Source organism: Rhagoletis pomonella, unplaced genomic scaffold (assembly GCF_013731165.1).
Source record: "Rhagoletis pomonella isolate Grant_MI unplaced genomic scaffold, Rhpom_1.0 Rhpom_scaffold_00003, whole genome shotgun sequence".
Classification (NCBI taxonomy): domain Eukaryota; kingdom Metazoa; phylum Arthropoda; class Insecta; order Diptera; family Tephritidae; genus Rhagoletis; species Rhagoletis pomonella.
The window spans coordinates 93,409,952-93,422,503 of record NW_023458557.1 but is presented as its reverse complement, the minus strand read 5'-3'; the positions used below and the strand labels follow the sequence as shown (position 1 = coordinate 93,422,503).

The 12,552-nt window shown below is 40.2% G+C and overlaps 1 protein-coding gene across 3 annotated transcripts in view; it reads right to left on the bottom strand.

Moving 5' to 3' along the window:
- Window positions 1-946: 946 nt before the first annotated feature.
- LOC118735819 (platelet binding protein GspB-like) overlaps window positions 947-12,552 on the bottom strand; it is a 126,824-nt gene continuing 115,218 nt past the window's right edge. For all 3 annotated transcript variants that reach the window (XM_036465790.1, XM_036465791.1, XM_036465792.1), the window contains 2 exons: window positions 4,372-5,146; window positions 947-4,295 (listed from right to left, as the gene is read on the bottom strand). In XM_036465790.1, the coding sequence (XP_036321683.1) occupies window positions 1,540-4,295; window positions 4,372-5,146 (3,531 nt within the window). In that variant the 3' untranslated portion in view covers window positions 947-1,539. The remainder of the gene's footprint in view (window positions 4,296-4,371; window positions 5,147-12,552) is intronic.

Here is a 12,552-nt window from a genome sequence, read left to right as displayed (position 1 = left end):
TGACGTCAAGCAAACTATCTTCAAACGAACAAGATCACAAGAACCACACGATTGGCCACGAATTTGCGAAAGCGGTTCTGAGTCTCTAGTTCTCCTTGATCATGTATCGATTACCTCAGAGTTGGCTTTATCAACGGACACTCTTAAATGGCAATAAACGAAGAGCGTAAAGCCTTGCCCTCTAATAATTTCCACCGCAGTTGCAGAAACGAGGAGGAAGGTAAAGATCATCGAGCACTTTGGAAAAATAAATAAAATCAAAGCACAGTCTTTTGAAATAAGGTACATATGGTCACCGTACCCATACGCCATACGTATATTTACAAGGTGTATGAGTAACATCCTTTTCTGTTCATATTTCTGTGTTCGTATGGAATAGTAGCTTATGTCGGGAAGCCGGCTTTAGTATAATGCGGCATTCTCTTTATGCTTTGAACGACAAGGAATTTTTTTGATGAGATTTAATAAGAATATTGACTTGCTAGTATCGGAACTATTTATTGCACGTTTATTGGGCAAAACTTCTTCAACTGCTCAGCCCCAGTGAGTTATTTGCAATCATATGCTGCGAATGCCGATATATACTAAAGCCAACCTTTCGACATAAGCAACTATTCCATACGAACACAGATTTCATACAAAAAATCATTGCGCATTTTCATTTGGATTATTCACAACTGTTTTATTTCGCCATCGGAAAAATTTAAGGAAAATCTTTTAATTAAAAAAATTTTTACCTGTTATAGTTGAAATGAAAATATCTTTGGACCATTACCTGTTCTAGAAAAACGGTGTTCAGGTGCATAATCTACGATCGAAAATTATTAATTAAATTAAGTTTTGGCGATTTTTTGTGTCACTTCAAAACTTGAGATTTTACCCTCTAATGTTATTGTTATTGAAAATCACTATTCCAGCAAATTGAGCCATTTGTTCAAATCATATATTCATTGAAATCAAACCACATAAACATACTGAGTGATTTTATTTTTCTTTTATTTCTTCAAACAAAAATTGTTACATACGTAGTTTATTTGCAGTTCGTCACTTAACTGAGTTTTAGTAATTTATTTCGCTACAAATTCAAGAAAATTTTACAAAAAAAAAAACTAACTTAAACTAAAAATCATGTATGTTTACCTTATATTTGGGGTTTAGTTGAATTTTTTTACTTAAATTAAATTACATAAACAGGAGACACCACAGTTTTAACTTAAATTAAAAATAGTTTGATTTAAACTAAACTCACACAGTAAATACTCAATAAAAATACATTTAAGAAATACTTAAAAAATGAGCGAGAAAAAAATACAAAAAAAAATAATTTTAGGATCGTGAGAAAGTCTGCTTAAAGTTAAATTTAATTTAATATTTAGTTGAACCACAAAAACCACACTTAGCATACCGCTTTGCTGGACGCTCTCTTGATCACTAAAGCTCCGCAATAACTCGTATTTGTCTCATTGCGCGCTTTTACTTTCTCTCCATTCTCTTACTATCCGTCCACCCAGTTTAAAATACTCTTTCGCCTTCCTCTAATCACACAAATGGCCCGGCAAAGTAGATCTTTCGCTTACTCGGTAGCGGCTTCGTGCTCAAGCCCGAACCTTCGATGAATTTCTCGAAGTTAGCTAAATTCTTCTTAATTTTCTTTGCTTTAGCATGGTGCTGCTGCACCACTGCTGGCGAAGGTGGCACCAGCGGCGAACTTTCACCGAACATTGGAAAGTTCACAGCTTCACAAATGGCCGCATTTAAAGCGGCTACTTTTTCGAGTTTAGTATTCTCAACTTCCTGCGTCGTGTGCTTCATGATTGTCAGCTGGGGTTTTGCCGTCCTTTTATTTTCCACTACACTTTCTTCGCTCTTCTCCTCGGCGCTTTCGTTGTCCGGCTCACTGCCAGCACTTAGTATATCAGGCTTATCGCCAGCAAGTGAGAATTCTTCATCCAAGTTATACTCATCGGCTGCAGTCGCAATACTTTCACCATCTTCGTGTATGCCGGCGAGCATAGTGCCGTTATTGAGCGTATCGCTCACTTTGAGCAGATCGGGTTGTTGTGATGGTGTTCGGCCATACTCGGCATCCAAATTGTACCAATCGAATTCAGCTTGCATAGGCATATTGGTCGGCGTGTTAATCTCCAATTTCTGTTGCAGTGTCGTTTTTGTGGCGCTTGCCGGCTTCGCAGGCGTCGTGAATGTCAGACGCGCTGTGGGCGTAGTTGGCGAGTTGGGCAAACTCATGCGCTTATTGATTTCGGCTAGTATGTTCGGCATATGCTTGCGTTTGTATTGCAGTGGGCTGGGTGTATGCAGGTGTAGCTTGAGCGCGCTGGGGTCCGGACGGTTGGGCGATTTAATAGGCGTGTTCAGGTAGTCCACTGTTGCGGGACCGAGTACCTTCGGTGTGCTGTTATTATTATTTGGGGAGCTTATGCCAGCGGAATTCGGCTTTGTCGCAGTCGCAGTATTGAGTATGGTGGCGTTACGAGCATTCTGCAGTTTCATATTAGGCGATTCTACTTTAGGTGACATCAATAGGTAATCACTTGAGGGCTTTAGCGCTTGTAGTTGCTGTGGTTGCGGAAACTTTGACTGTTTCGGCGCTATTATGGCCGCCACATTCGGCAGTTTTGGTACATCAGCGAAAATCTCTTCGATCTCATCAGTCTTTTGGGAGACGGGGCATGTCTCATCTGAGGCAACCGTCGACACTTCTGCGTCCAGTTCGGAGATAGGCGCTTCAAGCCCCAAATTTGACTCTGAATCAGCTTCCGACTCGGGCGCCTTGTGCACATCTGCGACAATTTGCACACTAGTTATGCCAACATTTACCTCCGAAATTGAGCAGTAGTCCGGTTCAGGTGCTGCAGGTCCGTCCTGGTGTAGGTGTTCGTCTGGCAGCTCGTCAAGTTGCTGCAATGATTTCTTGAACTTCAACAAGTTTGCCGGCTTCGGCGGCAATGCTGGCGGTATTTTTGGTACTTTTACAACTGCGCTCACAGCGTTGTTTGTTGCATTAGTCGCCGTTGTTTTGGCAGCAGTGGACTCCATGTCTACATAGAGATTTGAGGAATTATGCTCGGACCCGATCGGTTCGTATTCGTTGCTATAAATACTCTCATAGTTAAGCGTTTCGAGGCGTTCGTGTTCGGGTACTTCGGCAAGCATGCCGCCTCGCGCGATATTACCCGTTGCAGTCTTTGTTGAGGCGGCTTGTTGTGTGGCTTGCGGATAGTAGCTCATGGAATGATATTGCGCTAGATTTGAGATCATTGCGTCGTTCGTAGTTTGCGCATCCTGCGCTACGTCATCATCGACATCTTCGTCCTCCTCGTCGTGTTCGTCGTTGCGTGGCACATGCACCATGCTATTCTTGGTTGAGAAGTGCACGCGCTTGCGTGTCAGCGTGCCATTTCGAGATGGCTGCCCATCGCTAGAGTGGCTATTGTTGCGCGAGCTGCGTCGTCCGCTCAGTGAGCTGCGGCGTGGCAAGTTGGCTGTGGAAGTGGAATTGCTGTAGCCCACTTGCAGGCATTGCCCGAGCTTGCTGCCTGCAGTGGTCGCTTCATTTGCGCGCTCGGCCATCGGCTCCTCCATGGACTGCTGCAGCAGGATCTGATTGACACACTCAAGCACAGGATTAACAGCACCGTGGGCATACGATTTGCTTGCGGCTGTAGTTGGTGTGATTTCCTCCTGATCGGAGGCGCTGGCATACCAATCGTCGGTGGAGGTTTCGTACACTTGCTTGGGCGAAGCCTCGGAAAAGTCAGTAGAACGGCGCATCACAATCTTAATGCTGCGGCCGCCATCATCCTCTGGCTCTTCGAAGTCGTCATCTTGTGTGGGTGAAAATATGCCATCGTCTTCTTCAATCTGAGGTGTGGCAGTCTTGGCGCTATTTTTGCTGCAACTGCTTAGGCTACCTTTGCTGTTGCTGCTGCTCTTGCTGCTCAGTCGTGAAACAGATCGCACTGTGCCCTCCATGCCACTCTGCTCTGACTCGCGTTCACTTTCACCCTTCACGCCGTGCATGCGTTCAATGGTACGCGAGTAGATGTTGAGCTTTTCGTAGCTGGTTTGCGAGTCATCGCGGCTGATGGTGCTCGTATTCTCCTCCGAATTGTTGTCCAACGCTGGATCGTCGATGTTCATCGCACGTGAACGCATGTAGTCGCGGAAAGTGCCGGAGGTGCGTTTGCTGGTGTAGCGTACACTGCGCCGGGCTCCGTAAAACGACGATGAGACTGTATCATCACTCGATGAGCCGTGCTCAGTGGTGTGGTCAACTGGAGGGGGCGAGAAAACAAATTACATACGTGAGTCAAAACAAATACCCATAAACTGAATATAGCAAATACTCACCATTTTTTCTCGTACCATCTTTCTGCGTATTCTGTGTCCAGCTCTCATTTAGGTCAATGTCATAGAATTGCTTCTTACAATTAATGCATTGCAAAGCTTCGAGTACCAAACAGTCTTCCAGCAATTGTCGATCGCTGTACGCCGATGCTGGCGCAGTTCCACGCTCCAGCGCTGATTTCTTCGTTTTTCCGCTTCGCTCATCATCATCCTCGCCCCCACACTCACCCTCAGCCTCAGTCTCAGGCTCACCATCCTCTACCACGCCTTCGTCGCGTGCATTTTCTCCCTCTGCCTCAGTGATTTTTATCAGTCGCTTACGCAACGCACGATTTTGTTGCACCAAGCGACATATCTCCGTGTCCTTCTCCAATAGGCGGTGATTCACCGCTATCATATCCTTTTTCAGCTTGGACTCAAAGCAAAGCAGCGACTTAGCCACACAGGCGAGGTCTTCGCTACGCCGCCGCTTCTCCTTTGCTAGCTCGCGTTGAAGCAGCTTATTCTGCTGTTCAAAATGTGAGATCATTGAGATGAGTTTGCGGCGTTGCGCACGTTCTGGCGTCAGCTGCTGCGCGCCGCTGGAATGGGCAGGGTCAGCTGAGTCGGCGTTCGGTGAGGACTTTCTGCGTTCGCATAGTGGCGCACAATCGCCCGACGATGAGGCGGATGAGGTGCGCTGTAAGTCAATGGATTTCAGGGATAATGAGGTGGTTTTCGATGAGAGAGTCGAGGATGCCGATGAGGATGAGTTATTCGACGAAGAGTAGTCGGAAGCCTGTAAAAAACAGAAACAGGGTTATACGCTTGCATATGCTTTATGGAAAGAAGTCGCATATACATTTTCTGTAAGAAATAATTTCGAACTTCGAAGCAAGAACGTTTTTTCTGATCAAGCGGAAATAGACCTTGGATTTTCAAACAATTTATCTGCATACGTGAAATCAGCACATTATTTTATAAACTCATCAAAAGATAGAACGCTTCAGCTTTCGTTCGACGAAGTCTTTTTTCGTTTGATATTTATTACTGCGCGTTCCTTCCCCCATTAGTTTTCCCCACCCTTTCTGCGTAGCATTTCTTATCACAACATCGCTTTCAGCAGCTTAGGTAAATATGAACAGTTGGAACGTTTGTTATGGAAAGTTTTTGTAAACAATACCAGCCTTTGTTTTTGTGTGTCCACATTTTATCAGATTTTATCGAAAAAATCAATTTAATTCGCGCTGGAGGTGTCTGTAGGTAACTCATTTATGGCGCTATATTAGCTGTCATCAGTTAATGGGCAAAGTGGTTGTTACGAGTATATTGAACGTATGCCTTACTAAAACATTTGTTGTTTTTTATATACTACTTATGTTGTCATTTGTTGTCACTCGGTCGGAGCATGTTACATGCCATCAAAGTGAGTGTTAATGCGAAATATTAACAATCCTTTTTTTTTGGTGATATGAGGCAAGAGCGCTAGAAAACTCCAGTAAATTTAGATAAATAAATATTTTCGCAGATTTAAGTCCAAATGAAGATTAAATAAAATAATAATAATAAATGACAAGAGGCCCAGCACAGAACCAAAACAACGCAACAAAGGATAACAGCTGACATCACCGCCATCCAAGAAATGCGTTGGACGGGGCTAGGCAAGAAATATCTGGGGCCTTGCGACGTCTACTACAGCAACAAAGCGAGATTCTTAAACATGTCGCTCATCTGCGCCCATGCGCCGACGGAAGAGAAGGACGAGGCGGCCAATGATCTCTTCTATGAGCGCTTGGAGGGCACATACGAGCGCTGCCCCGCCATGATATCAAAATCTAGCTTCGCGACTTCAATGCCAGGTTGGATCTTTGGAACCACCGTCGGAAAATTGTGCCTCCACGAAGAAACGTCCAACAACGGACTTAGGCTGATCGACTTCTCCGGGGCCTGAAATATGGTAATATGCAGTACTAGGTTTAAGCATAAAAAGATCCATCTAGCTACGTGGCAGTCTCCAGATCGAAAACCGGGAAACCAAATCGAACATGTTGTGTACGTAAACTCCGAGGCTCAAACATCGACTCGGATCGCTATCTTTTTGCAGCCAAGATACCCATCCGCCTCTGTGCAGCCAAAAATAAGCGCCCAAAAATGCAAGGGCAGCTTAACGTCGAAAAGCTGTAGTCATAATAAACGGCCAATGCATTAGCTACTCGACTCTCATACCTGTTCTTAGAGAGTATTCATTAACAAACTGCCACCACCGAAGAAGTAGTCGGATTTCAGCAAGCCCGAAAGAACAACTGGATGAGGAATGCAAAGAAGGCGCAGACAAAAAAGATGTCGCCTACAAGACACGCTGCGATCGAGCGAAACGCGGGCTATGTGGTATCGATTAAGGAAACCACAGAGAGAAGCGACACGTATTTGGCGCAATAAGAAGAAAGAGGCCGAAATATGTGAGTGCGAATATCTTGAAATGCTGGCCCACAGGAAAAACGTCCGATAATTGTATAAGAGAGTTAGGAAACTTACGAAAGGTTTCAAGTCCCGGGCGAACTCCTGTAAGAACAACAATGGCGACTTAGTTACCGATGTTCAGAACGTACTTAAATTATGGAGGGAATACTTTTCCACCCTACTGAATGGTAGCAGAACGGAAAGTTGTGGACAAGAAGAACCCAATCTCCCAGGCGATGATGACGGAGTCGGTGTTCCACAAGTTATGCGACTGAAAAACAATGAGTCTGCTGGAGCTAGTGGCCTGTCAGCTGAGCTATTCAATTACGGTGGCGAGGAGTTGATAAGGTGCAAGAGTTGATACTTTTATGCAGAATATGGTCAGATGAATGCATGCCCGACGACTGGAATTTAAGTGTGCTCTGCCCAATCCACAACAAAGGTGACCCCGCCATACGATCAGCCTTCTAAGCATAGGTTACAAGGCCTTATCGAGGGTATTGTGTGAAACACTGAGACCCACCGTCAACGAACTGATTGGGAGTTATCAGTGTGGTTTTAAAACTGGGCTCGAATCGTAACATCTGTTCACGGATCGAAAACCATACGAAAAAAAATTACGTCATACCATCAGTCGCATAAGCTGAATGGGGTAAAGAGTACGTTCACGTATGTAATAATCCGAAAAATTTGTTTTTACGTGACGAGTAATACGATATCGTATGTGACGATTCGAGCCCTGGCAAATCTACCATGGAACAGGTATTCACAATACGCCAAATCTTGGAACCCGGGAGAAAAGGATCGACACTTACCACCTATTTATCGATTTCAAAGCCGCTTCCGAGAACACGCAAAGAAGTTGTCTTTAAGCCGCGATCTCTGAATTCGGTATGCCCGTGAAATTGATGCGGCTGTGTAAAATGACCTCTTCGAGCCGTTTTCCACCAAATGGAGTTTCAGACAGGGCGACTCCCTTTCATGTGATTTCTTTAATCTGATGTTAAATCGCACTGGTATAAAAAGTGAGTGAGTAGGATTAGATTCGTGTGAATGGCATCCCTCGGATATATCCTTTTTCCGGTCTGACAGATACCATTCACAAGAATCTAATTCTTTACTCTCGCTTGTTACGACAGTGCGAATCGGATTAGATCCTTGCGGATGGCATCTGTCAGATACCGTATTAGGCATGAATAACAGCTGCAGAACTGAACCGTTCAGGATCAATTATTTTCAAGACCGTACAACATCGGCAATAAGAGCCACGAAGTCTGTTAAGCCTTTTCCAAGCTGGATAAAGAAGCACAGCGATTGGGTCTGGTGGTCAACGAGGACATGACGAAGTATCACCTGCAAACAGTCAGCGCATTCGCTGCCCAGGAAGAAGAGAATTGCGTTCACTTGGAAACCTGCATTAACACCGAGCGGATGTTCGATACTCACTGTAAGTCCGTGTGGTTAACTTAGGATATCCAAACCAAGAAATGTTGGATTGTTTTAAGCGTGGTATTAGTCTTTATTCACAATAAAACCATGGGCGTTTTCTCTTTCATTGAAGTCTGTGTTAATAATAATACAAAATATGTCAGTTTTGGCCGAGCTTCTCCTACGATTTGAGGACCTAAAGTTGTGCACCACTCCTCGCGACGATTGTATTTTTTTATGAGAAGTGATTTTCGATAGCAGAAATACACTGGGATGTTTGCCATTGCCTGCCGAGGGGCAAAATATTATTTTTTAATTAATAAAGTATTTTTCTCTATAAAAATGTTATTTTTTCTCATACAACATTTCACTTAACCGCTTTTATAACATCATTTTATATGGCCTTTATAACATCATCTAGCATAACTTTTACAATTAAAAGGCAAATAACAAAAATTGTACCACAGCGCCACCTAGCGTAAGTTTTAGGTAAAAAAAAGCATCAAAAATGAATTTCTAGACCCAAAACCAGTAATATACCAAAATACAAATCCTTTTGGAACTTTGTTATCGGAGGTGTGAACTTTCATTTACTTTTTAACCGACTTCAAAAAAAGGGGAGGTTATCAATTCGTCGGAATATATATTTTTTTTTATGTATGTTACCGCATAACTTTGGACCACGTCAACCGATTTCGGACTTGAAGCCGGTTTTGTTTTTTGCTTAAAAATTACTTGTGGTTTCATAAAATACGTAGAATCTTGTTGCCCTGTGTAATATGAGAAATAACTTAATACCTTAATACGGTCCTCTTTTGACACGAAGTTTTAATTTACTCAAGTCTATCCATAGCAAATTTAACACACTACATTAGCAAGAGACAGTAATTCGGATTCGCGAATTCGCTTTTTTTATTTTCCATAAATATTAGTTTAGTCATTGCTTTGTGCAATCAGAGTGATATGAATACCATCAGTTTTAGCAAAGATATTTATAATATAAAACACTTTTATGAAACCATTTCATTTAATTAAATATCAGAACGTCTGACTTGGCAACTAACGGTAAGTACGAAAGCATGCCGTTAAAACCACTTAATTTACTGACATGTCATTAAACTAAAGTATATGATTTAAACAAGTTGAAAAAGTAGACACAAATACATGCAAAGCAAAACAAATTTACTCACATTTGCGAGCCAATGCAACTTCATTTTGCCTTTAAAATGTATCGATATTAATTAACACTTGATGATTAATAATCAAAAACAAAAATAACAAGCGACATGTTACCACGAAACTCAGCGTTGATAAACAATAGTCGCCGCTGACAGCAAGCAAAATACTAAACCCGAGTAAGGTCTGCAAAAGAGCTATCGCTATTGGCAATATGGGAATGCAGCGGTAAAAGGCAGCAATTGCTAAGACAAAATCTGATAAGGCATGCGCAAAATAGAATTCACATCACGGCGCTTGCAGGTGTACGTATGTATGTATGTGTACGCAGGCATTCAAATGAATTCATTATCAAAGTTAATGTACACGCAACCAGTGTTGCCAGAACTTTTTGGTGGGATCGGCTGCATTGGCAAAAAAAAAAACCGCTAAAATGTTTAAACTAAGATTCACATGTTTTATTTAAATAAATCATAAGTAGAAAGACTAGTAAATTCATGAAATAAATCTCAAAAACAGAGACTGGTAAATTTATTACAAATTATTTTCTTTTAGCAAAGGAAACTGACGTTATACGTAGTTAAGCTTTACATCAGAAGTCATGTTCGTTTTACTTAAATACAAAAAGTTAAAAATCTTAATGAAAATTTGCCGAATTTTCATAATTTTTGCACAAACTATGAAATTTGGGTTTAAATGGTGTTGATTAAGAAGTCAGCTTCACTTTTTATTGAAAAAATGATAAGCATTAAATAAACTAAAGAAAAGTAGCCAAAACTTGCTAAAAGATCGCGTCCCTGTTTAAATATGTATATATGGGTCACTGTATATTCGCTAAAAATAAAAATCATCGAAATCGGCTCAGTATTTTAAGACTTTTCGAATTAGAAAAAATTGCCTTTCAATTTTATATAACACAGTCGGACATAAAAAATTTTATCCGAGATAAGGTTAGCCGTTTCTAATAGATTTTGTGTAGATAAATTTCTAAAAAATATAAAAGATGTAAACTTATGTATTTGAATTTTAAGAAAATAAGGCCTATAGAAAAATCGGCTAAAAACGGGTAATTTTTTTTTTTTTGAAAAACGGCTAACAAATCGGCTGCCGGCAAAACCAAATTTCCTCCGGCTGTTTGCTATCACAAACTGGCTAAATCTAGCCGTAAAATGACTAAACTGGCAACACTGCACGTAACTGCTGCTGATAAGCTCAAAAAGCTCATTTGATAAGCAGCAACATACGTATGTACTATGTATGTATGACACACGCGCATTAATTGACTTTCGAGTATAGTTTTGAGTGACGTTATTATTTGGCGGCAGCTACAAAAAAAAAAAAAACCACAAATGAAAATTCGTTAAACGGTCAAATAACCAGCTGCCACCTATTGTCAATGCAGGATGTTAAGCGACAAATATTAAAAAAAAATTTAAATAAATACAAATAAGGTTGTTTGTGCTTTGCCCTGTTTGTGAGAAAAAAGAATGACAAAAGAAAACGAATAATATTCGTAAATATTTAAATGCATCGCAAAAGTGATCGGTTTATTGTGTTTAGTGGCGAAGGTGTCACAAATGCCACATACGCTTCCATAACACGATCGCTTTTGTATATACATACATACATATGTATGTATATTTTTGGCATTAACGTTGCACTAATGAAGTGATTATCACTTAAATGCGAAAAATTGTAAACATTTTTATTTGCCTGTAATTTCTGGCTGCCAAATTTGCGGAAAGCTGCAAATATGTATTTGGCAAATTGGTAAATTTTTTGGTAAATTGTACACTCGCTTCCATACGAAGTTTTTAAATCATATGACTATAAATATGTACTTAACATTTTTGAGAAATTTGTTGTTAATTTAAAGTTTTCATGCATACTTTTCCAGGTTACCAGATCTGCACTGGTCCATCGATTTTCAAAAATGAGATGTCAAATTAAATGCTTGGCTTCAAACTGATTTGTTGTTCCGAAAAGAGTTGCCACCTTTTAAAAATTAAATTCAAATTGTATCAAAAGTTAAATCAATCAGAACAATAGATATGAGTCTCGACATTGTTTCCAAAAGGCTTTATTTCTTAATTACATGTAGGAGGGTTGCCACCTATATAAAAAAATCTATTTAAATTTGAATTAAGGCAATTAGGTAATCGAATATGTGTCATCATATGGGTGCCACACGAAAGAGCTTTAAGAAAGTAGTAATTTGAAAATATTTTGACGGGGGTTGCCACCTATTATAAAATGCAAATTAATTTAAATAATACCCAAGTTATATGAAATATTTAAATATGAGTGTCAAATAAAATAGTGTTAAGAAATCTTTAATTTGAAAATTTAAATTTTGTTGAAGCGTTTGAAATGAAAGAGCTTAAAGAAAATTTTAGTTTCGAAAAATTTTTGATAAGGGCTGCCAAATATTCGAAAAGTAATATCTACATATCTGACTATGCACTATTTTTTCGATTTCCGACAAGGAGATGTCAGATTAAAGAGCTGGACCTGAAGATGTGCAATAAGTTATTCTTTTTTCAGTTAGATCTTTTTGAAATTTGATGAAACGAAAAACCGCCACCACGATACACTACTTTTGGAATATTTTTTTTTTAGGTTTTTCAATAGCGTTGCCACGCTTAATCTTGAATTTTTAATCTTTATTTCTTAACCGTTAATCCTTTATTTGTAATGTTTAATATCTAGTCTTTGAATTAGAGAAAGCTTTTTCTCGCCCCTTTGCAGGCAATGGAACCTCTGAGTATATTTCTGCCATGAAAAAGGTTCTCGTAAAATCCATTTGCCCTTCGGAGGCGGCGTAAAAGTGAAGACCTCTCCATTTGTGTTACAACGTAAAGACGCAAATCGCAAATCGGAGAAGCCCAGCCAAAGCTTAGCAAAACTGTAAGCACCAAAATGTTATTATTGTTTTGCCTTTGATCTTGAGTCCTTAACATTCAACCCTTAATTTCTAATTTTTATCATTTTGGCTTTAATAATTATTATTTTATCTTTAATCTTAAATTTTTAGTCTTTTGCATTTAATCGTTAATACTTTGTCGTTTATCTTTAATCTTTAATCTGTAATCACTAATCTTTAATCTTTAATCTTTAATCTTTAATCTTTAATCTTTAATC